The 27846-nt window shown below is 31.7% G+C and overlaps 2 protein-coding genes across 3 annotated transcripts; both read right to left on the reverse strand.

Annotated features, from left to right (window-relative positions):
• Positions 1-1645: 1645 nt before the first annotated feature.
• Positions 1646-16503, reverse strand: LOC134707363 (sodium-coupled monocarboxylate transporter 1-like). 2 transcript variants are annotated; one of them, XM_063567065.1, is made up of 15 exons: positions 15937-16500; positions 15169-15234; positions 13989-14040; positions 13303-13370; positions 12490-12644; positions 11976-12116; positions 11330-11459; positions 10641-10729; positions 9919-10043; positions 9314-9384; positions 8102-8188; positions 7057-7286; positions 5913-6013; positions 5077-5192; positions 1646-2433 (listed from the first exon to the last, which is right to left on the reverse strand). In XM_063567065.1, exons 1-15 carry the CDS (start codon positions 16279-16281, stop codon positions 2263-2265), a joined length of 1947 nt encoding a protein of 648 aa, XP_063423135.1. In that variant the 5' UTR covers positions 16282-16500; the 3' UTR covers positions 1646-2262. The 2 variants fall into 2 exon arrangements, with proteins under 2 accessions (XP_063423135.1, XP_063423136.1); XM_063567066.1 differs by lacking the exon at positions 5913-6013 and having other exon boundaries at positions 15937-16503.
• Positions 16504-19944: 3441 nt separating this feature from the next.
• LOC134705179 (uncharacterized) lies at positions 19945-27524 on the reverse strand. Its single transcript, XM_063563938.1, has 5 exons — positions 27328-27524; positions 26311-26488; positions 23230-23378; positions 22560-22680; positions 19945-20208 (listed from the first exon to the last, which is right to left on the reverse strand). The coding sequence occupies exons 1-5, from the start codon at positions 27362-27364 to the stop codon at positions 20034-20036; spliced, it is 660 nt and encodes a 219-aa protein (XP_063420008.1). The 5' UTR covers positions 27365-27524; the 3' UTR covers positions 19945-20033.
• Positions 27525-27846: the final 322 nt, after the last annotated feature.

A 27846-nucleotide genomic window follows, 5' to 3' on the forward strand; every position in this document is an offset into this window, starting at 1 on the left:
GACGCACTCCTTCCTGATGATTGATCGTTCTCGTGAAATGATGTGGTCTCGTAGTGTGCATGCTCTGCATCGAGTCTACTACGATGATCTTTTTCTGCCTGGTTGATCTTTGGTATTGCAATGTCAGGTTTTTTTAATTCAGCTTCTTGTGAGCTACTGCCATCAACTGTTACATACAAATAAGAATGCAAAAAATAACCAAAGTGATGTTTTCTACAGTATTGTTTCAGAAGATAAGATACGATAATGATATGGAAACCTATAAAGCAAAGAAAACAGAAAAAGAACGGACAGTTGCTTGAATAAATAAAACAGAAGAGCATAAATGACCATTTTCCATTGAAAAATTGAAGAAACAAGAATGTGTCCATTGTACACGGATGCCCCACTCGCACTATCATTTTCTATGTTAAGTGGACCTTGAAATTGGGATAAGAACTCTAATTTGGCATTAGAATAAGAAAGATAATATCATAGGGAACAGGTATACTAAGTTTCAAGTTGATTGGACTTCATCTTCATCAAAAACTACCTTGACCAAAACCTTTTACCAAAACTTTAACCTGAAACTTGCACTATCATTTTCTGCGTTCAATAAACCCTGAAATTTGGGTCAAAACTGTAATTTGGCATTAAATTTAGAAAGATCATATCACAGGGAACATGTGTCCTAAGTTTCAAATTGATTGAACTATCGTAGGTTGGGCATTAAAGTACCCCCAAATACTTTTCCTTCCAATCGAATAAAACAAACAAACCAGTTTCTTGAAAAAAAATCACTCAAAAAGAAGGTATTGTTATTCATCCAAACAGACAACTTGTTTGTAATACACATACAGACAATTGCTAAATATCTGGAAGAAATATCCAGATGACATGACAAAATCAACAAAAATGTATAATTTGTTTAATGTTTCGAATTATAATCATAATCATACGGAATCTTCATGCATGAAAAAAGCAAAATCACAAAAATACCGAGGGAACGTAAAAATACTTATCAAATGGGAAAATAAAAAAACCCCACATCAAACGAATGGATAACAAATGTCAAACAGACAATTTCTTGATTGGAAATGATGGATTAACCTTGGTACTTTTGAAAGCAATTAAAAGATATTTTACGATTGCAAACGTTTATGATTCTGGCATTAAAAAAAATATTATTACATATGTATAATCGTACGTCTACCTCCCCCAGACGCGCGTGTTGTGCGTTATATAATCCGTTTTGTATTGTTGTTTATACTGAGCCAGTACCCGTGCTTGTTACTAATCAATTTTCGACCTCACAATCTTCGTGCTTATATTTCTACGTCAGAACATGCCAGTACAAAGTCATGAACATGACAGTTCTTTGTAGTGTTTTTTTGATTTTTTCATCTTTCTATCGATTTTGTAGTTATGAATTAGCAATGTACTTTGTAGTAGTTTATAACGTCTATAGCTACTTCCTTAAATATCATAATAAGGTTGAAGTTGTGTAAATGTAGTAACGATGATGTGGTCACTAGTACAGTTACCAACATGCTTTGTGCAGATACTTAATTTATTGTTGATATTTTTTAATAGCAAAATCTAGTTATTCAGCCATCAAAATTAATATAAAATAGATTACCTTTTTCAAAAATGAGAAACTTGATGGTATGATTGATATTTGTATTTGACATAATAATTTTTATAACATAAAGAGATAGATACATAATGTACAATTAAATAAATAAGAAACTGTAACATACAGACTAGATCAACACACACCATGACACACAACTGAATATTGAACAAAGCAATTTAAAGAGAAAATGTTAGTTTGTTTTACATATGACATATATGAAAGGGGTGGGGTGGCATATATTATATATGTTATTGATGAAATAAACTTATGTTAGTGAGGTGTGGATGTCAAGACTAAAAACCAAAAACAAATGTTTATATTCAAAAGACATTCGATAGATTACTATCCATATCTTTACCAGATTACCGACAATTAAAAGGAAAAAAAAACAACACAAAGACGTAAGCAGTTAAATACAAGTGATGATTGATGGAATGGGTGAACATATACAGTAACTGCATTTGTATAGAAAAATAAATTACCATTTGTAGTATTGTCCTATATACATGTTCATGATTAGTTCTGACGTTGATAGTATGGTTATTTAAAACAGAGAGTACAATGCCACTTTTTTATTAATGTGAATCCGTTCTTTATAAATAGTCGAGCTTTCTTCAAGTTTGTAAAAGGGTTATACCATTTGAGTCTTATATCACACTATGCTTTAAATCAGCCTCGAAGTCCTCGTGATTAATCGTAGAAGCTTTAGATAATAGATGAACATTTTCCTTACTTTTAGTCTTTGTGTATATCGTTATAGGAATATCATCATCTTCATCTTCTTCATCAGAAAGTAAGTCACTCCCAGATTGTTGATTCTGTTTAAAGAATATAATTTTGATGTTTCGCTATAGTAATTGTAAGTTATAAATAATATCTGTTCCCATGAACAACCATCTATAATACTAAAATTACGAGGTCAAATTTGTCAGCCGTCATCACGTAAATACGACGAATCAAAGAATTCAACTTTATATATAACTAATATAGTACAAAGGTGTAGATTAAAAATTACATCACTCTAGGCCCTTTTGTTTTCCACGTAATTAATATTGCCAATAATTAAGAAGGTCCGGGTCGTTTCCGATATCGATACCAATAGTATATTCACCTGTTACCTATTACCTTATCTGTACGTTCCGCATCTGACAGGCGCACCACCAAACGATGTATTAAGGATTAATATGCTATATACACGGGTCATAATCACAGGGTTGACACTACTAAATTGTCAAATTGTTACCTATTGTAGTATTTTAATCCGTAAGACTTTCTAAGATAACAATACGAATACTAAAATCTGGACTAAAAATAAGGCGTATAATTACAGTTTTCAATTTGTTAGCGGGCATGACGTAAAACAGCGAATCAAAGAATTCAACTTTATTTATAACTACATGTACTATAGGACAATGCTGTTGATTGAAAAACACTCCATTACAGGACCTTTTGTTTTCCAAATAATTAATATTACCAATAATTGATAAGTTCCAGCTCGACGGGTTCCAAACAGAAAGATTTGAAAGCAGAGAAAACTGTGTATCTTATAATCGGCATAACTTTATCAGATGACAATACTAATACTAAAATAAGGGTTGCGCATAGTTATGTACTTTAGTTCAGTCACGGACCCGCGATATCACGGGTGTGTTCTAGTATTATATATGTCTGCACTCGAAAGAGTGGTTTTGAATAATGGATGTAAAGTTATTCGATATTCCATATCCAACCAGCTGTTAGAAGTCGGTTTGACATTCAAATTTAGAAGAAAATAATAAAAAATATAATATATTTAATAACATTAAAAGCATGATTTTCATAGTTGAAAGGATTGGAAATCGTTTTATGAAGCCTTCAAGTTGTCTTAAACTCTCGTTGTCCTCGAATATAAACTATAATCAATGCTTATGTAAGTTACAAATTTGTCATTATGTAATACAGATTTTTATTAATAAAACGACATCAAGACAGTAGTTTTATATCTCATATTTCTAAAACAAAAGGAACAACCGATCACTCTAGACATTTAGAAATATAAATAGAAATGTATATGGAAAGCCCCAACAAAAAAAAATATAACGCAAACACCTACCTGAGACCGCTTAAATGACGGCGAGGCCCTCTGTTCTTTCAATGTCCATAAAATTGAAGATTACATTATTCTGGGGAATCCGTCTTATACAACCTTTACATATACAGTCAATGATTTAGTTGATTTATAGGGACATTTGAAACACCAGGGGGTCTAACTCATTTAAGCGGTCTCGGGCAGGTTTTCACTTTATATTTCTCTTTTGGGCTTTCCATAAATATTTCTATTTATATTTCTAAATGTTTCTAAAGTTATCGGTTTTTCCTTTTTGTTTTAAGAAATTCATATATAAAGTACATCTTTGAAGTCGTTTTATTAATAAAAGTCTATATTACATAAAGACAAGTATGCAACTTAGAAAAGGGTTATATTCGAATTTACAGCAGCTTGAAGAGGTCAATGAACGATTTCCTACGTATCTTATCAGTTCTCTTAACTATGAAAATCATGATTTTAATGTTATCAAGAATTTTTTATTTTTATGATTTTCAACTTAATTTTGAATATCGAACCGACTGCTAGCAGCCGGGTGGATATATAATATCGAATATCAATTAATGAACCGGCTGCTAACTTCACATACATTTTTAAATAAGATATTTGAGTGTAAAACTAAATGGAATCATGATTTGGATTACTTTTGAACAGTAATGTCCATTTTTCGGTCAATGGAATATTTTCGATTCCGTGATAAGCTTAATCAGAACGGAGTTGATGCGACAAAATTACGAACAATGACCAAATTGTGATGTTTACAATGTGCTACATGCGTTAACAACAAAATAAACAAAAAAAACGAAATCCACAGCCAATTAAAAAAGGAGGAGTCAATAACAACTGACAAAATCAAACGCTCGTTTATACAAACCAACGGAAAGAATGGAAACAACTGTTGTATTCCTTTACTTGCTACAGGAACATTTCGAAGAAAATTAATGGTTAATCCCTGGTCACGGTACTTATCTATCCCAAATTCATGCATTTGTTTTTGATGTTATATTTCTTATTCTTATAGAATTTTGTCTAATGCTAAGTCCGTTTCTGTGTGTCTCACATTTTAATGTTGTGTCGTTGTTCTCCTCCTATATTTGATGCGTTTCCCTCAGTTTTAGTTTGTACCCCGATTTTGTTTTTTGTCCATGGATTGATGAGTTTTTGAACTGCGGTATAGCTAGCTGAACCGCATACTTAGTATTACAGTTGATAGATGTGTTTCTGTTCAGTATTTGTTTGCTGATGACATAGAATATAGAATTTTGTAGTATATGGTAATACAGAAAACAACGAAAGATTCTTGAATAGTAAGATTTCAACTTATCGTATAAAACTATCAAAAGCATGCATGCATAAATATATCCATCTGACTTACATATTTCCATAACTGGTTGCAGTTAAAACATCTTATCAAAAATGCCGGTAAACAGCAACATAGTTTTTCTGACACTGGATAGATGTAGCGTGAATTTATCTTCCCTTTTCTCCATCCTATATAGTAAATGAAATGTCAACAGGTAAAATTATATTTACACGGTAAGGTAGTAATTATTTGCAAAAACATATAAATTAACATTTTTTGTTTTATTTTACTGTAGATTTTAACAATTTGTTTTCCGTACTTTTCTCCTTTTTTTGACAGAGAGATGGAACAATTTGTTTGGTGTCTGTATTCGGCTAATCGTCTCTTATCATTTTCTTGCTATTTTCTCTTTTTTAAGTTTTTTTTTTGTTAGAATTAAAAAGCATATCCACAAAAGTAAAACGTATTTTGATTTAACGATAATATTTCAATATCTTAAGAAGAAAATTTTTGAGGTTTTCATGTATTTTGTACTATAAATTGTTCATCATATATAAAATGCCATGATTCAATACTTTATGTTATATCTTTCTTAAAATCTCGATTCATTCATTTGATATCAAGATATGAGAATCAATATATTATGACGGCGAAACTAATAGTTGCCACATCTGGAACAAAATCTGCTACCAATTCGGAGGGTTCCTATTTTACCAATCAGTGTGGTTTGGGATGCAATTTATCTAAAAGTATTCTGTTATGTATGCAGTTGCTTTATGCATTTTTCCATGCATTTTTCAATTTGCATCTTCCTTTCAATTTTCAATCTCATTTTTTAAAATTCACAAAATTATTATAATATTAACAGACAGTCCCATGGTCATCTTTCAGTGTTAAACCATGCCCACCTGTAGCCCAACTAATTAGTATTCCAAATACAATAGAGATACCAACAGCAACCGTTGGATACCATAGAAACGACAACTGATATATTATCTTATATCCAGACCTGTAAAAAAAAATATACAAGTTATTGTCAATTCATATTAAATTTGTTCATTAAATAAGATACATAAAGAATATACACTTTTGAACTATAACAAGTAATCCGAAATTGCTAATTGAACAAATAATTTTTCATTTAATGAAGCTGTATCAACCAATTTTCATATGCAACTATACTTAAACATGTTTTATCCCGCAACATTCTTAATGGGCATGTCCCGAGGCAGTATCATGTTATTCTGTGGTATTGTTTGAACGTTAATCAGAACGTTATTTTCTTGTTTTAATTGCTTTACATTTGTCATTTGGGGACCTTTTACCAATGACTTTGCGATATAATGTTTGCTCTTTGTTGGAAGACGTATGGTGACTTATAGTTTTCAACTTTAACTCCATTTGAGTTTTTTAGTGTGCCCCATTAGCTAATGAGCAATGTTTAGGCGAATAATGATGTGAATCTTATTTACTTAATTAAACCTAGTTCAAATTTAACTAAAATATCGCACTCAAACAAACATAAGTATATGCAATACTTAATAAAATGGCTATTTATCTTTTGAATGACAAATTGCTCATATGATGAGGGGACTAATGCCTTTTGTTCACAGGTATGTTTATAATTGTTGACGAACAAAGACTTACATAGACTAAGTGATCTCGAATTATACAATGACAATAAAAACCAAGGAGTAAACAAAGACTCACAAAACCAAAGGACATTTACATCAACAGTTATAAATAATAATAAGAAACAACACGAACCCCACTAAAAACCAGGAGTGAAATCAGGTGATATTTGAAATCAGAAATCAAATGAACATAGATCATTCTTTAAACAAACTTTTTTTTTATAAACTTTCTATCATTTAATCGAGTTGATTAAAGCTGAGAATGGAAATTGGGAGTGTGTCAAGGAGACGACAATCCGACCAAATAGTAGAAATTAAGTTACCAATGGGCCTTTAATACAGCGAGAAAACTACGCATCAGGAGGCGGTCTTCATAAGACCTCTTAAGGTTTTACTCAAAGAAATATAAAATGCTTACCAGTCTACAGAATGATCTAGCATTATCTCTGTTACAACATCAGGTTTACTTGTCGCACTAAAGTCTACCACGTGTGATGTAAATTGGTTAAACAAATCATTTATTTGGTCTTTAACATCACATCCATCTATTCGAAAAGGTAATTCTGGTAATGGAGCTTGATAAACAAATGCCCCAGTGACGATCCAGACTATTACAATTGATCCAATTATAGTTCCAACAGTCGCTCCCTGAAAGTTAAAAAAGATATAAGAATCTAAATTTTGAATTTGAATTATCTAAGAAGTAAGCATCATCTAGACGAACTATGCAGCCTTGTTAGGATCGTACTCAGAATAATCTTTATCTATTTCAATGTTTGCTTCGATAGAAATTGCTAATTAAATTAAAACATAGTACAATGTACGTATTAAGAATAACTGCTGTATATAATAGGTTTGAGGGAAGAATATAGTGTGTGCATGTTAAAACTATTCAACAAGAACATACATTTTATCCCTATTGTTTAAGTTAAGGAAACATTGCATTGTTGCCTTTTAATCTTTTATCTTGTTTTCGAGTTCAGAGCCCCAATGTGTAGCATAATTTATTTGTTTGTTTGTTTACTTTTTTTTTCACTATTTTAGACTGAAAAAAATGGAGACAATCGTTTCTTTTGCATCAAATTTTGTAGCAGTTTGAAATTGTAAAATTGTAATTTTGAACAATGAAAGCTAGTATAAATCAACTCTTGCAAACAATAACACAAATTTTACATTGACCTTTTTTATAAGTTGTGTTCAGTTCCATCTTAAAATCAATGCACATCTAAAATCTCTCCTCCCTAAGATTTCACGATGAGTTGTCAATTATTTTATTTATTTATATTTTGTTGATACAGTTTATATAAACAATTCATATTCTCTATCACATGTACGAATGTGAGCATGCACATAAGATTCAAAGAATTCATATCACAAATACAATAATGTACTTTAATCTCGTATTGTGTCATTGATTAACAAAAATTAATATTTAAATTAAAATTAAAAACTAATAAACTTACCACTGCATTCACACATGGCATAAACATTCCCATTATAAACAATGCCAAAAGTGGTCCACCAGCCATACCTAACACTGTTATCATAATCTAGCAATAAAAAAAATATAAAATGAAAGCCAAGTATATAGAGAATTTGCAACAAGAAATGGCTTTACTCATTTACCACAAATGAAAATGCTCTCACTGGGATATAAAAATACTAGAAACGACATTGACCATATATACATATAGAAAATCAGAAGGCTTATCTTTTTTTAAATGTTTAATTGCAGACGACATCTGCGACAGTGTTACGTTATTGTAATCGGTTCTCCTAGCGTGCATTACATTTTATCATAATATATTTGAAATTGTAATTGGATTGATACTTGTTTTTTAAATCATGCATATGCAACCGTGTCTCTAATTCACTGTGCGTCAAGTTTAACGTCTAAAAACTATCAGCCAAGAAAGAAGTAAACATTTACTTTTTACATTGGCTAGAGGTATAGGGGGAAGGTTGCATTTTTGCGCCTGTCCCAAGTCAGGAGCCTCTGGCCTTTGTTAGTATTGTATTGCTTTTAATTTTGGTTTCTTGTGTACAATTTGGAGTTTAGTAATGCGTTCATTATCACTGAACTAGTATATATTTGTTTAGGGGCCAGCTGAAGGACGGCTCCGGGCTCGGGAATTTCTCGCTGCAATGAAGACTTGTTGGTGACCTTCTGCTGCTGTTTGCTCTATGGTCGGGTTGTTGTCTGTTTCACACATTCCTCATTTCCATTCTCAATTTTATAGACGTATTAAAATACTAAAATAGTAGACTAACATGAATATATTTCGTTGCATATTCATATATAAGCCTTTTATATAGATTAGACCGTTGGTTTTCCCGTTTGAATGGTTTTACACTAGTAATTTTTGGGGCCCTTTATAGCTTGTTGTTCGGTGTGAGCCAAGGCTTCGTGTTGAAGGCCGTACTTTAACTTATAATGGTTTACTTTTTAAATTGTTATTTGGATGGAGAGAAATCACACCACATCTTCCTATATCTACTTTTGACTTAAAACATCAAAAACCTACCACAAAGAATACACTAAACATAGAAAATCACGACTACAGGCTTATCATAGACATATTCTGTATCTTATCATTTTATAAAGTTATTGCTCAATATTTCCAACAAACTAGGAATATTGTAAGTAAACATGTAATCTAAACCGGCGAAAGTACCTGCAAAACAGTAGTTCCAAGAAAGTAACACAAAAACGCTAGTCCAATAACAAGAAGTCCACCGAGTACACCTGAAATTATAAATGTGTGTAATAAATGTTCCACCGAGTTCACCTGAAATAATAAATGTGTGTAGTAAATGTTGCTTTTGGGTAAATTTCAATTTTTACCGTTCGAATACTGAAGAATACGAACAAATATAATTTAGAGGATTTTCCTATTTGCATTAGAAAGATCAGGACCATTTCTCATTATAAAATAGTTGGTCAACCTAAACTGTAATGAAGTATAATGGTAAAAAGCTTTTTCACCATAACAAAAGTTGATCGTTACAGTGTCTCGATGTAACATTCAAACTATTACATATACCCCTTTTTTCTTCGAGGTTTATCTTCCGTTATAAACGGTGCATTTAAATATTTCCTAGTTTTGAAATCTTTTGACGATCAAGTTGACTTTTACTTCGTATGGTGTCAGGATACAATTTTCCAGTTTACATATCTGATCTTATTTCGTTGGGTAATCATACTATGCCAATCATTTTCCATCCAATATTTGTAAGTTTTAATACCTCGATAATTTTTTTTTGTTGTTATTAAAATTACCTAGCAGTTTCGCGAGTCTTGCCTCTGTTCTCTGCGACAGTGTCACATCACAGTAGTCCAGTGTCGGTTTGATCAAATCCTCAAGCACAGTAATAGATAACGCATTTAAACATGATGAAATAGAGCTGCAATGTATTTAATTATATACAATCAAATCAGTCCCAATTCAGTTGTGGTTTATTAATGAGGAATAAAAATCGCTTTACGATTATAAATTGGTGTAATGTGGATTACTAAATGAATGATTTAGTTTTGATGAACAAGGTGAATGAATTAACAAATTCAGAACGTATATAAATACTATCATGAAGATATTTTAAAAACACAAGGTTATACATCGGCTATAAAAGCATGTGCAGAATGTTTTCCTATTGTTTTAAATGTTTAGTTAAAGAAGACAATCTACAACAATGATACGTGGTCATTTTCATCTCAATAATTCTGCTTTGTATCTTTCTGAGATTTGCCTCTTTTGAACTGTTTTTACATTAGTGTCGTATTGTTTCATAATTTACTGTTTCATTGGAACGATTCAGTGCTTTTTAACACGTTGAACAAACCCATATTCTTCATGTCCCTGTAGATCAGTAGTCTGAAATATATGTTTAGGGTAGATTTCTTTCTGACATATTTTTTTTGTTCTATTTTTAACTGATATGATTTTGCTCAACGGTGACTGCCATACGAATACCATTAGCTTTTTATTATAGTAATATAATTACCTTAACGCGGCACTGAATATGCAAGCAACAAATAAGCCAGGAATGCCATTAACTGTTCCCAGTGTTTCCATAACAAAATATGGCAACAGCTAAAAAATAGAAACAGATAATTAAAAATTAACAGATACAAAATTGAATCTTTTAACTTTTAAATCTGGTAACTGTTTAGTTAAGTCATGACGATGTGCTAATTATTAGATTATTGATGCTTTCATTTGGAATGATCTATTATTACCTGAACAATTATGTTGGTTTATTCCGATCATGACGATCACATCATTAACTTCATCCGTCAATCACTGGTTTTGGGTCATAAGGGTAAAGCTGATTTTGAGTATAGCGTAATGCGTGCGTTTTTCACTTAGGGTAAGCTGTACTTCCCTCGAATATAAAATGTTCGTTTTTCAATGACACTCATATAACTTCGTGACAAAAACGAGTTAAATTCAGTTATGTGTTCTCTAACAGAGATACGCTTTGTCGGAAATAACATGGATCAAGAAACAATACATTTAAAATATTTTCATATCTATTTAGTACTCAAATACTCGATATTGTATTGTTTGACCATAATTAGTCATCATAGTAATCTCCATGGATATCATTAAAATATGTTCATAACAACTATGTTCCGTCTACTCATCACGGTGTTTCTTTTGCAGGGAATCAGAGAAGCAATATGATCTTACCTGGTCTCTGGCTAAAATCTTTCCATCTAGCAATGGGTCACAAGTAGCGTAAGCAGCATATATAACTAATCCACTCAGGCATACTAGCGTAATAAGCAACATGGTGGCTGGAAGGCTAATAAATAATGCGCTGTAATAGATATTTTTTTAGTTAGATAACTTGTATTATTATTATCATTATTTATGTTGTTACTTCTGTTTTATTAGGCAATTGCTAATTTTTTTGTTCATTTTAGAAATGGAAAAAAATGAAACCTCTCAAAGATATTATTGATTTTGGAACGATTTTCAGCTTCATCATTGGGGTTTTTTTCAAATATAATTGAGGGTTGTACAGTTATTCATTGTATACGTCTCTGTAACCAAATATCATCCATACAGAGAAAAAAGTCATTACAAGCGACTCTGGTGCTTATGGTAATAGTTATAATTCGAAGTGACTTCTACGCTTATGATCAAATAAGGCAACAGTTGCATTCCGGTGTTAAAAATCATCAATAGAATGAGAAATAACAAATCTGGGTAACAAACTAAAACCGAGGACACTGTGACAGGAAAACAAAGGAACAACAGGAACATCGAAAAACAAGACAACTGCCATCACACATAAAAACGAACATGATTACAATTCTTTTAAAATACTTACAGTTGTGAGCTTCTAACATTACTAATACTCATGTATCTCTGTAACATTGTTTGATTGGCTCCATAGATAGTCAGCTGACCAATAAAACTTCCTACTATTAACCCCCAAAATGTGCACCGCACAAATGGACTAGGATCAAAACTAAAAATCAAAAAAATAAAACTTTCAGCATCTGTTTATTTAGATTTTATGAAGCATAGTGACCAAAGTCAGTCCCTACAAACTTTTTTAATTAACGCAGATACTTTATATATTACATCAACACATTGGTGGAACAATCTGGCGCTATTCAAAACATGATTGGCTGTTTAATGTCAATTCATGTTTTGGGCCCCGTTCAAAATCATAATTTTATATCAGAAGATTTATTTGAAAATAATAATCTAAAGCAACTATCGAATGGAATGAAACATAAATTATAAATCCATGTATGCAATCAACTACACTTCATCATCTTTTATGAAAGTGCAATATTCTAGTTTAATGTTTGAAACGTTGAGGCAAAAACGCTTACTTGAAAAATTCAATTCTGTTTCCTTCCGAAGCAATTCTCCAGACCTCTGCTAATCCTCCTAATTTTGCGCTCCCTATAGAAATAATGCCAATAAGACCACCAACAACAATGAATGTTTGGAAGGTATCTGTCCACAACACAGCCCGCAATCCTCCCTTCAGAAAATAAATATCGTGTAGTATTTCATCAAACGTAGCAATTTGTGAAACAATGCAACTCTAACAAAGATTAGGTGTTGTACTTGAAATTAGTAACCATATTAATACAATGTGCATATTTATTCAAAACAATTAATTATGATACTATATTTTTAGTGAATTAAACAATTTGGCATCGCTGCCGGCCATATGTAAGCCCACGTAAGATTTTGGAACAATTCTACATATCAAATGTAACAATTACCATGCAGTTTAAAGATGATTTTTTTTATGGTGGCCTGTTTAGGCCATTCCGCGATTTTGCCATATAAATATGAAAACGCAAAGTCGAAACGCGAAATATATTTTTGTTTTCGACTTCGTGTTTTGCCCTATAGAATATGAAGGGCGAAAACGCGAAATACACAAAATAGCCTTAACCGGCCACCATAGTTTCCACTTTTAGATGGAAAATTTATAATATTATATAGGGTCTGAGAAAATTTCCATCATTACAACCTAATGTGAAATTACATTGCTGAGAGCAAAATTTGCGTTCTAACTTCATACATTTTCTAAGAATATTTTTTTTAAATATGAATAGCATTTCTAAATTTAACATTTACGTGTTCATTTTGTCAACATGTAATAAGTTTGCAGATGGCCAAATACGTACCATAGATGTATAAAATGTGACTACGATACCAACACTAAGTATAGATCCCCACAGAGACAATCCAGTTACTGCAATATATGATATAGGTTTATAAGATTATGTTAATTAACTTTGAAGAGCACATGTTTTTAATGCAAATTTTGAGCATTGAGGCATTTTTTGTTCAATGAAAGTTTGAGATCTCAAAAATTGTATTGTTATTGTGTCTACCACGTCTGTATTGTTGAACTATTGGTTTGAATTCTTGTCTTTTCCCTTTCATTTTGATTAACTAAGCAATATAATATATTCAACTATTTTGTGATCACATTCATACAATTGGTTATTAAGCATTTGTATTTATTAAAAAGAAGGGTATAAATACCTTTATTTATTACATATCTGTCATACAAATGTTATTTTATAACCACATAGTTTCTCCATGAAGGTATACTGTAAATTAACTACGTTCAATTTGTGACATAGTTAAGGACTCATTGATTATCGAAGGAAAAAAACCCTATTCTTTCAATAAACAAAAATTAATAAGTTTAAATACAGGGGCTTTTATCAACTGGTAATGATAATTTGAAGAAGATATCTAATAGTATCTCAATTGCAAGTAGATTAAAAAAACTATTTCCGTGTTAAATTTATTTTCCAGCATATCAAACTAAATAAAATACCATATCGTTTACACAACTTACCTTGATTCAATGCTAACGCTGGTGCATACAATACGACGGCCATGTATAGAAGCTGAATAAGAAAAAAGAAGGCTTATCGATCTACGAAAAAACGGACGGGAAATAATTGTGTTTAAATATATCATATCAAACTTGAAATGTCATATTTTTAAATTGACATTTCTCAGTAAATAGATCACAATTTTCAGTTAAAAGCTGACAATTCTCGGTTTAAGCTTGCCAATTTCAATTTGTTCTTTAGAAATGTCCATTTAACATGAAAAGTTACACTTTGATATGAAAAACTTTAATTCACCTCATCATAAAAACTAATATAGTGGTGAAATAATTCGCCACTTTTCTAGATTATTAAACGTTTGACACATCTATGCATTTGCATTGTTAAAACCCATTTTTTTAGTAAGAAAAAACCCCATCAAGGAAAAACGCATTTCAATCTCCCAACAAGCTCCAACCAATTTGGTGTAAGGCAATGAGTACATTTTCTTTAAATTAATTTACAGAGACATGCACTTGACAGGGGATTACATTTATTAACAAATCACAACCACTTCTCCAGTAGATGCTTCTTCTGGACAATTGATTCTCATAAAGTTTGGCAACCAACTAAATGATAAATATCTAATTTAATTTACACAAGACACTTTTCTACCTTTCATTTTCCTTTCCTTCTAGTCAGATTTCTGCCTCTAAATTTGATGACCTACCTAGCGATTGTTGCTTAGTCTTTTATTTTTAGTGTTCTATGTTGTATTTTTTGCACTATTATTTGTCTATTTTGTCTTTTTTTTTATCCATGGCATGTCGATTCATTTTTGATCTATGAGTTTGAATGTCCCTTTAGATACTCTTTTACGATTAAGATATTGCTATATGGTCTATTAACATGTGTACAGTTAAACTGCTCGTTTGAGCAACAAAAAACGTGGAAATGTACTAATGAGAGTAGGGCCAATATACAAAACATGTGACAGAAAGACCGGTATATACATGTGTGGTACTGAAGTATAAATGCAGGTGATGCAGGAATTTTACAATATACCAACAATGGAAAGTTAAATATTACAATTGTCGAAAAACAATTTACCCGATGAACATTGTAAAAATTGTGCCTTTGTTTTAAATAATTATAACTTATGTAAGCCGTTTAATGACTGTGTACATTATTAACAGTAATTACCATTTCTAAAGCAAAAATTCCACCTGCCAGGTATCGTGTTGCTCTACAAAACCTCAACTCCAAATACTGTATTAAATACAATTGATACATGATAATACAAATTATATTACAAACATATTTATGACAGTAATATTTACAAAACAATTACGTTAAGTTTGATTAATTTATCTTGAAAACGGTCATTTGAATTTATTTTGCAATGTAGACGTTTTCTTTTAAGCAAAATTGTAATAAAAAGGAATAATTCAACTCGGATGATTCTCATATAATCACCATGTTAATTGAACGGAATGGATTTATAATGTGAATGAAACATCATACATTAAATGACAAGAAGGCAGAAGAATCACTGGAAGGAAATTTACTTTCACAGGGATTCACTCATTAACATCAGATTCAAAATTTATTGAAAATACTTATAAAATAGTTATCAAAGGTACCAGGATTATAATTTAGTACTCCAGTCGCGCGTTTCGTCTACATAAGGCTCATCAGTGACGCTCAAATCAAAATATATATATATAAAGCCAAACAAGTACAAAGTTGAAGAGCATTGAGGATCCAAAATTCCAAAAAGTTGTGCCAAATATGGCTACGGTAATATATGCCTGGAATAAGAAAATCCTTAGTTTTTCGAAAATTCAAAGTTTTGTAAACAGTACATATATGAAAATGACCACATTGTTGATATTCATGTCAACACAGCAGTGGCATCGACCCAGTAGTGTAAATAATTATCAAAGGTACCAGGATTATAAAATAACTTACCTGATACGCACTTGTTAATCCAAGATTGTGGAAAAATGGCAGAAAAACATAACATGTCGCAGGGTATGTTAGTAGCCCAGAAAATGCAACTAAATAATATTGACTTCCAAAAACATACATTTCTGTCGGTGTACCTAACACAGTGATAGCAGACATATAACTTGCTACTAAAGACATTGCAACCGGGAATACGGGCATTTCTCTGCCACCCATGAGAATGTCGTCTGCTGAAGCTTCTTTGGCGCCCCATTTTTCTTTAAGTAAATAGTAAACTCCTATGAGTCCAGAAACAATTAGCACTGCACCAAATAAACAATAGTCCAAAGCTGTAAAGGTGGCAGCCATATCGTATTTGTTTTTAATGTAGTAATAATTTATAATGACTGCCTTTTCGAGTTACGAACAAAGAATATAAATATCTATAATAATCCTTTTTCAATTGATAAACGAACTACACGTGGCCTTTAACATTGGACATGACCTTCTACGAATAAGTCTATTTCACAATATTTAGCTGTGAAATAGATAAGGAATTAAGAATATTCTGAGATAGACCTTGATCGCAGACTACACTTAAGAAGATTATGTACGTTATCTTGAGCCCGTGTTACATGTATTATTACATTATATACTTTCCAGTATGTTATACTGCAAATTTTAAATAAAATAAATAACACTTAATGCACGTTAATAATGAAATAAGTTAACTTAAACAATAACGTAACATTTTTATTTATGTTTTTGTATAAGGAAACAGTCTGAGGTGATCAGTATATTGGCGAAAGACTTTTATATTCATGTATTATAATTTCATGATCGGGTGCATGCACAACAGCGCCCCTCCAAATAAATGTCACATGAAAACAGCAAATAAGGATAAAATCGAAAAGAAATTGAATCTTGACTTGATTCGATATCAGCGTTTTGTCTCTATTGAAAAGAACCCAGACTGTATCCTGCTTATAATTTGGAAAAGGTTTATACATAAAATAAAATACATGATAAGAATAAAAAAAACATAATTCAAAGCTACTTCGAAATATGGTATAAACCCACTCATTTGAGAATTTGAGCACAGATTTTCCAAAATATAGTAAGATAGCAAAAAGTATGAGATCCCCATTCGAACCCATTAAAATATATATTTCATACCTTAATGAAAACAAAAGTCAACAGATATACGAAATTCGAAAATTTGGATTGAAGTAGTCTCTGGTGGATACTATTAGTTATCCTGGTGTAATCAGAGGTGTAAAATTCCGTACAAATGTTCAAGTTGATGTAAAAATGAAAAATTCCGTACAAGTTTTCAATTTAATGTTTATTTGTAAAATTGCATACAAGTGTTCATTTTATTTTAAAAGCATGAAAGAGAGGCACAAGATATTAGAGGGACAGTCAAACTCGTAATGATCACTTGTTAATAGTGAAACATGAATACACCCAATAGAACCCCTTCAAAGTTGAGAGTAATTTGTGGAATAATGGCACCTGACATTTACCTTTATGATTTTGTTTTTACTGTAAATAATCAAGAATTATCAGAAAATACTACTGAATCCACCCAAAAGAACTCTCTATAAATTAATGTAATATGAAAATCAATTATTATTCCTGTTCTTTCGAATATTTGGATATTTCAGTTTCCTATTACAAAATCAATGGTAAACGAATATTTTTAATCCCTAATATTAATTTTCCTTTTTGTTCATTTTGCTTTGTCCCTTCTTGCTGTGTTTTTATTTCCAAACACGTTCACTCAGTCCATGTTTGTAGTTAGTTGAACTACATTATTGCATAGATACCAGGACTCGGCTTTAAATGTTGCCTGTACCTGTAGGTTCATTTTACATCCTATTAATTACGGTAATTATATCAAAGCAATACGATCCATGCTAACTTACTCGTCCTTTGAATAAACGTATCCTAAAGTATATCATTTTTAAAACCGCTGTTTTAAAATCAAAATCAAAAAGATAGGTAAATGAGTTGAAGCTCATCTGGCAAATCGAGGATAGATAATTGAGTTAAATCTCATCTATAAAAGAATAGCAGCAGATAAGAAGGAGATATTCAAACTCATATGCCGTGGACACATTTTGAACATATTTTTTGCCACCTGCGAAAACAGATACGGCGTCCTTAAAATAGTTAATACTTCCAACCTTCTTTGTGAGCAGCAACTATCAAGAAAATTATAATCGGAGAGATTCAAGTTTTGAATTACCGTATCAACGGGGAATTATTAATTCCGTATGCAGTTTCTACTAGAAGGTTGCTGCAGATACAGTTAAGTCTGCCACATATCTTAACTTACAATAAGAAATTGACAATGAGGGTCGGTTTAAAACAAAACTTTACGACAACAGAGATGATTTCATCTTCACAATTGTGAACTTTCTATTTCTATGAAGCCACATTCCAGCAGCGCCATCAAACGGAATATATATCGCCCAATTGATACGGTATTCCCGGGATTGTATTTCCTATCATGATTTCCTTATATAGAGGGTTGCTGTTCACAAAGAAGCTAGTTTATACCAAGAGTTCCAAATGGTGAAGTTGAAATCATCCCTTCGAAAATTTAACGGACGCAATCACGTGCAAGTTGGTTAAACGTTAAGGATCAGCCTAAAGTTTTTAGTGGGGTTCGCTTATTCTTAAGTTCAGTTTTCTTTTAAGTATTAAATCGATCGCAACTTGAAGCATTAATTCACATTAATCTATACAAAAAACACCTTTAGTTCAACCTCTATTTAATACATTAGTCATTGGGGTAACATACGCTGTTTTTCCAATTTATTTATGATCATGTAAATTTTCTTGGTTGCGAAATTTTCTTCAAGTTTAACGAAGACTCAAGTATAGATGTGTTTAAACTTTGTACAAAGGCACGAGGAATTTGTGTAAAAAGAGAGCCACACCTGCGCCTCTATCGCTAACCATGTGAAGAAATCGTCAGTTTGCCAAAAAGAAATCTTATATACACATACTTAAGTTACTATTTGTGTACTAGTGGATTGTTTTGAAATAATATGTAACATTGTAACACCACCACATTATGTATGTGCCTGTTCCAAGTCAGGAGACTATAATTCAGTGGTTGTCGTTTGTTATTGTGTCAAATAATTGTTTTTGTTCATTAGTTTGTGTAGAATTTATGCCGTCAGTTTTCTAATTTGAGTTGTTTTACATTTGTTATTTCGGGGCCTTGTATAGCTGACTATGCGGTATGTGCTTCACTTTTTGTTGAAGGCAGTGACCTACAGTTGCTAATTTCTGAGTCATTTGGTCTCTTGTGAAGACTTTTATCATTGGCTCTCATTCCACATCTTCGTTTTCTTTACTATTATATTAACCTAGCTCGTAAAGTGTTTTATAGCCAAAACTGAAAAAAATCAACATGTCAGACACTGTTACTTTAAAAAAATACATGAAGTGTAGATAGATATTGTCTGAAATGTTAAACTTCAAAATAGGCTGGCGGATTTTAAAACAAATTTTATTGCAGAACTTATTTTTCTGACCATATTTGCCCTGTCAGTTTTCTCGAATTGATCAAAATTGAGAAATATTAACAAAATTGTATTTCGACAAGTAAACATACGAAAATAAAAGACGATAACCAGATGGGGTCAACTATATATTTGAGATATAAAGAGTTTTTTGCAGAAAACCTACAAAAAAAGAGAATTCATAACCGATAACAACTGCTTATATTGCTATATGAAACCTCAATAAAAGTTAACCTCAAGAGTATATTTGACATTTCAAAAAAGTGTTATTAATTTTCAAATGGGAAGACAACACCGTATTCGAGAGTAGATGAATGTAACCTGAATAATGACTATCTTTTTGATTTTATTCGTAATAGAGAGTGGATACGCCAAAGGTAACCGTTGTCTTTCAACTTTGTTGCTTTTTTCTGAATCCTATTTGTGGGTGTGAATTTAAAATGTATAATTCATAATAAAATATTGTTCACAAAAGTAAAAACAGATACTGAAAGCATTTCTCTTTGAACTTTATTTATTCTGAATTGTGTTATTTCATATCATTAACTGAAGACAATTTGAATAAAATCTGATGTTGTGGTATTATAGTCCCCCTACCGCATATCTAACAATTTCACAAGTGTCCAATTGAAGACTTGTGAGCATTTCTGTTATTGATTTCGTACTCTCTGGCGCGCACGAATCAAACTGACAAAAACATGACTTAAAACTGGTTGCTACAGTTGTGAACCAAGATAGGTAATTTTGATCGTCTTCTCTGAAAAATAAAACAGCAATGTTATTCATTATTCTCGTATGGGTGTCAGACAATTCTAACTTTCTTAATATATTTAACACGGTAGGTACAGTGTATGGCTAGGATCGTGGTTTTTCGAGAGATTTGATCGGGATTTTTCGTGTATGATCACATTTTTTCGAGTGAATCTGATGAGTGTGAACAAAAAGACCTCCTTTCTGACAAGAGTTTGATATAAGAAGTTATATAAGATATGTAAGTATTTTACTAGATAACAACATCTAATCAATCCGACTTTATTTTTCATTACAAAGTTTAATTCCAGCCATACAACGTTTTTATTCCAAAATACAGAATAAGGCAATTGTTTAACACATAACAATGCAAATGTCGAAGTAAATGCATACATGGAATCTATATTTCCTTAGATATACAGACACTGTACAAAAAATCTTTTTGTTGTATTGAAAACGACATTTTGAGACTAAATTCTTTTCTATATTTCTGGATTTTTTCGAGAGCAGTCCGGTTTTTTTTCGAGTGCGTCAGTATTTTATCGAGTGTCTTTACAGATTTCCTATAGCGTAAAATGTTTTGTGTCAGTGTATTTACGTTTAAAAACAATAAAAATGTTCAAACTAAATACTTGTCAAGGCATGAAACTAATGCATTCATCAGTTTGTTTAATAAAAGTGTACTAATTCTTACAATTAATAAAAGCATCGTTCATATATAAATATTTTTGTTTTTCACATCTTATAAATTGCATGTACAGTATTTATTTGCGATGTCAACAATCTAATGTAAGCTTGCACACTTTGGAGTGAGACGCATGTATACATATGTGTGTTAAGCTGATGAACTATTACTTTCGTTGTTAACTACTAGTATGTATTTAGTGCATTATCATCGGGCAAAAATTTCAAGTTCCATAGACAAGCCCTATTATAGCTTCAAAGCCCAGCATCAAGAAAAGAAATAGACAGTATACACAAATGCTTTAGTTTACGATATTGGAATACCATTTACTGTTTATTCTTATATTAGTAGTTAGTATCTTACATAATTAGATACTAGTTGTTTCATTGAAAATATACAATACTTTATACCGATACTATACTGCAGTATAGACAAATGTTTTTGATTCGTTGAAATAAGACAAATGTATGAAACAAAACCATATCATCGTTTGAATTTGGTTTGATATTTTGTCATATTTTAAAAGCTTTGGCCAGAAAAATTTCTTCCAAAAACAGAGAGGGGATTGCAAAATGAATTCAAATTTCATTCATAAAACAAGAATGTGTCCAAAGTACACGTATGGCCATCCGCACTATCATTTTCTATGTTCAGTGGACCGTGAAAATGGGTAAAATCTCTAATTTGGCATTACGATTATAAAGATCATATCATAGGGAACATATGTAGTATGATTGTAAATGAGACAACTGTCCACGAGAGACCAAAATGACACAGACATTAACAACTATAGGTCACCGTTTAGTAAGTTTCAAGTTGATTGGACTAAAAATTCATCAAACACTGCATCGACCAAAAACTTTAATCTGAAGCGGGCAAGACGAACATGCAGACAAAAACATTGACATAAAATAAAAACACTGAAAGAATAAATAGAAATATCAAAACATCACATAGAAATCTAACAACTTTGCAACGCGAACAACACCAAAACCGAGGTGCTCCCAACGGGAGACAGTTTCAGGTCTGAATGTTACCCGTCGAGATTAGCATCAAGTCAATATCTCGTTGTTACCTTAGCCGTATTTGGCACAACTTTTTGGAATTTTGGGTCCTCAATGCTCTTCAACTTTGTATTTGTTTGGCTTTTTAACTTTTTTGATTTGAGCGTCACTGATGAGTCTTATGTAGACGAAACGCGCGTCTGGCGTATAAAATTATAATCCTGGTACTTTTGATAACTAATTAGTCATGTTTTTATTGTTATAATCGAGAAAGTCTGTACTAGATTGTTGTCCGATTGTTGTCGATTTGACATAGACATTTAATAACGTCAATTAAACCATGAAGGCGTACGTAACACTTTCGAAAGGATTAACAAGTATCAGTTTTCTAACATACACTTTAAAAAAATAATAGATAAATATATAACGCATGAAACTTTAATTTTTATTTCAAGAAATATTAATTCGTATACACCTAGCTTGAAATTAGTAGATTTCCATACTATACATACATATAACTTCATTATTCTCCGGACTCATGGAAATGGCATATTTTGATTTTTCAAGCAGCAATTCATGTTGTTCAATTAAATAATTTCTATTTTCTTACAATTTCACTAAGATGAAAGCTGATTCTATACTTAATTTTGAAATGTCAAATATACTTACGAGCAAGTGAGAGAATCGGGTGTACTCAAACTCAAACCACGTAGAGTACCCTGAAGACAACCAACGAATCCTTGCTGTGCCATACGGTTATTACTAACACATGTCAGAATGGCTTTAACATCTGTAATACAAAATCAAATATTACCTTAACATGTCAGAAGGGACTTTAGATCTCTAATACAAAACCGGTTATTACTTACACATGTCAGAAGGGCTTTGATATCTGTAATACAAAATTTGTTATTACCTTCAAATGTCGGAAGGGCTTTAAGAGATGTAATACAACATCGGTTGTTAGTTACACATGTCAGAAGGGGTTTTAGATCTGTAATACAAAATCTGTTATAACTAGCACATGACAGAAGGGCTTTCAGATCTGTAATATACAATCGGTTATTACTTACACATGTCAGAAGGGATTGTAGATCTCTAATACAAAAATTGATATTACTTTCACATGTTGGTAGGTAATACAAAATCTGTTGTTACTAACACATGTAATAAGGGCTCTAACATCTGTCAAAAGGGTAGCTTGAAGATATGTAAACAATATGTTTGCAGTTAACATTAAAAGAGAACTGTATTTATCGTTAAACCTGATCTCTTTTCAATACATCAGGAATTGAGTTGGAACGAAAGTAAAGATTTTTTTTAATCGTGGTTAAAATACCTTTCATTTTCTCGACATCACACATTGACGTACCAACGTTCTTTACGTGCGTCATTAACTCTAAATATTTTCTTTCATGATCATTGATGCACAATATTCTCAAAGCTGCAATGTTGTTTTCGAAAAATGGAACCACCTTGCGAAACAAGCTAAAAAGAGACACTTAAAATTGCAGTACCATACACTGAACAGTAGTCATACAAATGTTAAATCAATTCCTTGGAAGTGCAATATTACTTTAGTTAATCAACTAGTTATGACTAATTAGTAAATTCAGCTGAAATGAGTAATAAAAATATAGGTGCAATGTTTTTTCAGTGGCACCACTTTAACATACAATATTTTTTTTTCTGTAGAATTCAGCCTGTATTTTCGAAAACAGAGAAGTTCCCTATACATTAATCAACTGAACGTTCACGGAGATGTTGTATGAGTGCCAATGAGACAACTTTTCCTTCAGGTCAAAGTGTATAAAACGTATACAATTATGGACCAAACACTGAGTCTTGGCTCTAACCGAACATCAAGCTATAACGGGCCCCAACATGACTTGTATTAAACAATTCAAACTAAAAAACAGTCTAATTGAGAATGTTCCAATTGCATAAGACATACTTCTTTCTGAACGAATATTCATAAATTCCGCTTTTAAATTCATAACAATGCTGTATTTGGTTAACATTTTAACAAACATTGCCAACTAGAGAAAAATGGAAAACAACTGCCAAGTGTGCAATTCAAGATTTATTGGGCAGAGAAATGGGAGATGGAAAAATTGGAAAAAATCTACAATGAAATACATTAACATTAAAGCAAGACCAATTGGAAATCCTCACCAAATATGGAAATTCACTTCAAATAACACCTTAGATCTAGAAGTAAAATAGAAGAAATAAAAGCACAGCTTATAACAAGGACGTATACACTCCAAGTAGATAGAGCTACGTTTAGTAGAAATGTGGAGCAGGAAATGTGCCAATTATGTAATTCAGCTACAGAAGATACAGAACACTTTATGCTAGAATGCAATGCATTGAAAACCGAAAGGGATAAATATTTAACAACACTAAAATCATATGTGAAAAACAATATAGGCAACAAGATATTCGATAAAATTGTGAATGAAGGACTAATGGTGCAGTTTCTTCTGGACTCATCATCTGAAAAGATCAAGGAAATAGTTAACATCAAATATCAAAATATCAGAGACATTGAGAATATCACACGAACTAGCTGCTATGGTCTAAATACAAAACGAACAACCCTGTTGAACAAGAGTTAAATTTGCCTAAATGAACTATATCAGTGTATCAAATGAAAGTAGTTGGTTTATGGTGTTACTGTACAGGTATTATTACTTTAAAAGTTTAAATGTACAACTGTAAATAATGTACATATTTAATACTAACCTAAATAAATCCCATTGGGAGTGACACTTAGAAAGGGTGAACCTACCGGACAGGTAACAGGTAACAGGTATGAGTGAAGACGAGAAAGAGTTCCTTGAATTATCAAGATGAGGAAAGATCGTGATCAAGATTGTTGTGTCCCTAATTCCAACAGCAGTGGTCGTCGACACCAAATAAACTCGTCATAGATACCAGGATTAAGTTACTTTCCACAGATTTCTTAAAGTTAGTGCAAGGAAAAACCGGTGAATTCAGCCAATCAGAAGATACCCTGGACCACTATTCAATGCAAGTTTTTTTGTGTTGAATCGTCGTTGTTTAACCCGCAGAATCTTCAAATCTATTTGCTACCGCTATATCACCACATTCACATCCCTTTTCTCAATTGTGACATCATTAAATTTGACTTATTATCCGAATTGTTACTTGTAAGCATGTATATAACGACTTACTTCACGAATTCTTGTGCAAGATCTACCTTTATATAAACTCATCATAGCTCCCAGGATTAAATTTTGTATTTACGCCAGACACGTGTTTTGTTTACAAAAGACTCATCATTGACGCTCGAATCAAAAAAAAATTAAAAGAAAGTCAAATAAAGTACAAAGTTCAAGAGTATTGAGACCCAAAATTCCTAAAAGTTTAGTTCAACCGTAGGTTTTGGTGGAAATATTTTGTTATGTTTTGTGGGCTTGGTTTATCGAAGAGACAAATCAAAGTAGCCAACAAAAAACTAAAGAAATTGCATGAGCTCAAAAAAGAAACGAGCCTGGATGATAAGACAGAGTAATTAATAGTATCTCTCTATGCATGTATCAACTACCAAGCGAATTAACACCTCAATCAAAATGTCAGAATGGAGAATAAAAAACAAATAACCGAGCAGCCGAGTTAAATGAGATATGAAGATCTAAGATTCGTGACGTGTACATGCCGTTAGTGAGTTGACACACCAACAGACTGTATTTGTCAAAAAAATCGCGATAGTGACTGTAAACCTTCTTTGCCAATAACAATTGCATTTGTTTTGCTTTTTTTTGTCATAACGATAGATTTTAAGTTTGTATGACCTTTTTCTGTGTCTGATTCAGTTCGAAATACATTTCATGAATTCGGATTGAATCCCGTTATGTCTAAACATGAGGGTCAAAAGATACCAGAGAGTCAGTCAAACCCATAAATCGAAAATGAAATAACAAGTTAACGCCATTGCAAAAAGAGTAAAAGACAAATAGACAAATAATAGTACACAAGACACAACATAGAAAACAAAAGCCTAAGAAACAATTCTTATGGAATATTTTTTGCTGGAATATAAAATCTATCATAAAGAACATCTTTACAGTTAAGACATGAAGTTTTTTAAAGTATACATAACGTTGAGGCATATCAAGGCCATATGACCTCATATACAGAAAAAGAAAGAATAAATATGAAAATAGCTAAAATATCCTTTTTGATACTCATAAATTAAATGGTGAATATCCACTTAACACTTAGTTAACCAAACTCCAAAACAGTGGTGACGTCCTCTTTGGTACAATACATTGAATTTATGAAAGAAACCCGAGAGATGCGATGATGATAGTTTAGCGAAGCACCACCACCACTGTTTCGGAGTGTGTTTGTAAACATAAACTACATGTAGGAGATTAAAGTTATTTCTCACCTACAGTAAGCATCTACCAAAGTTTCATCAAAAATATATTCGTCTGTTTGAGTATTTGTCTGTATATAACTTTCAATATCTACTATTGTCTCTTGTGAAGCAAATTCTTCTAATAATTCGCCAATTCTCTCTGTACATCTTTGTGAAGGAATGGGTGGAGGTACAGCTTGAGCAAAACCTACAATGAGAATGACATCAAGGTGTTGTCGACATTTTATCGCTTTTATCACTTCATCAATTATTATTACTTTTAAGTTTTGATAAAGGTGTCACGGTATTATTAACATTCTGTAATCTCAGTTGCTCTTGGTCAATGTATCTAAATAGTGTGATTGGACAAAAAATACAGCATCTACTGAAAATACCTTCCCAAGCTGAGGTGTGAGTCAGGTGTAGAAAAAAATGTGAAATAGTTTTACATACAGGTGAAAATGAGTTTTTGAGAATTTTGTATGCATTGCATGATAAAAGACCTCAAAGCACTAGTGACCTTAAATTTCGTAATAGCAAAACAGTAAACTGTCTTTATACATATTTAAGTTATTTCTTTGCATATAAAAATGAAAGTACCTCAGTTAACTGAGAATGAAAATTTAGTGGTCAAAAATTCTAAAAGGCGATCACATTTAAAATTGTTTTAAAATTAAACTTTCACTAAAAATAAGGTAAGATATAACATCTGATAACTTTGAGTCAAATACATTGTTTTAAATTTATGAAAAATAAAAAATATATTACGGCATTCGTTCTCAACTACGGTGCGCAAACTGTGTCAAAATAATGAGTAGCGAACATCCTTAATATACAACTTTTGTATATTATGACAAAAAATCAGAGTTGGTATGTCATTTAATACAAAAGGGATGTAAATTCAGCCACTGCATAATAAATTAGAATTAGTTATTCTGAGGATTTCAAGAACTCAATTAAATTAACAATAATGTGTGTGACGCATATATATCATGTCTTTTACTTCAAATAAAGGAATACAAATAATATTAAAAAATAGTTACTTACATGCTAACATTAAAACCAACAAGTTAAAAATATACATCTTCTTTTAACAATGTAACATCTATCTCTGTTGAGGATCCTCTTATTAGGGTATTTATATATTCTGTTAAGCGTGTGAATTAACTCAATTTAAAACGGCATAATCTGATATAATAGGTTTAAAATGTGATAGCACTTAAAACAGACATCATAATTGTAAGATGGCTATCGCATTTAAATATATTATATAAGAATTTTTTGTTGTTGTTTTAAATATGTTTTTGTACGTTGTGATAAATATGCGTGTCATATGAAACAGCATTAAAAAGTAAAATCACAAAAATACTGATCTCCGAGGAAAATTCAACATGGAGAGTCCCTCATCAAATGGCAAAATCAAAAGATAAAACACATCAAACGAATGGACAGAAACTGTCATATTCCTGACTTAGTTCAGGCATTCTCAAATGTAGAAAACGGTGGATCCAACCTGTTTTAAAGCGCTTAACCTCTCACTTGTACGACAGTCGCAGCAATTTCCAT

Source organism: Mytilus trossulus, chromosome 2 (assembly GCF_036588685.1).
Source record: "Mytilus trossulus isolate FHL-02 chromosome 2, PNRI_Mtr1.1.1.hap1, whole genome shotgun sequence".
NCBI lineage: Eukaryota > Metazoa > Mollusca > Bivalvia > Mytilida > Mytilidae > Mytilus > Mytilus trossulus.

Excerpts from the sequence above, each read along its gene's own strand:
- LOC134705179 (XM_063563938.1), bottom strand. The coding sequence starts at position 27,364 with ATGTATATTTTTAACTTGTTGGTTTTAATGTTAGCAT. Across the intron at positions 23,379-26,310 it reads TTGGTAGATGCTTACTGTAG|CTTGTTTCGCAAGGTGGTTC; the intron begins GTGAGAAATAAC and ends GTCTCTTTTTAG. Across the intron at positions 22,681-23,229 it reads TGATGTCGAGAAAATGAAAG|ATGTTAAAGCCATTCTGACA; the intron begins GTATTTTAACCA and ends TTTGTATTACAG.
- LOC134707363 (XM_063567065.1), bottom strand. The coding sequence starts at position 16,281 with ATGGCTGCCACCTTTACAGCTTTGGACTATTGTTTATTTGGTGCAGTG. Across the intron at positions 10,730-11,329 it reads AGATTTTAGCCAGAGACCAG|CTGTTGCCATATTTTGTTAT; the intron begins GTAAGATCATAT and ends TCTATTTTTTAG. Across the intron at positions 8,189-9,313 it reads TTGGAACTACTGTTTTGCAG|ATTATGATAACAGTGTTAGG; the intron begins GTACTTTCGCCG and ends TTTTATTGCTAG.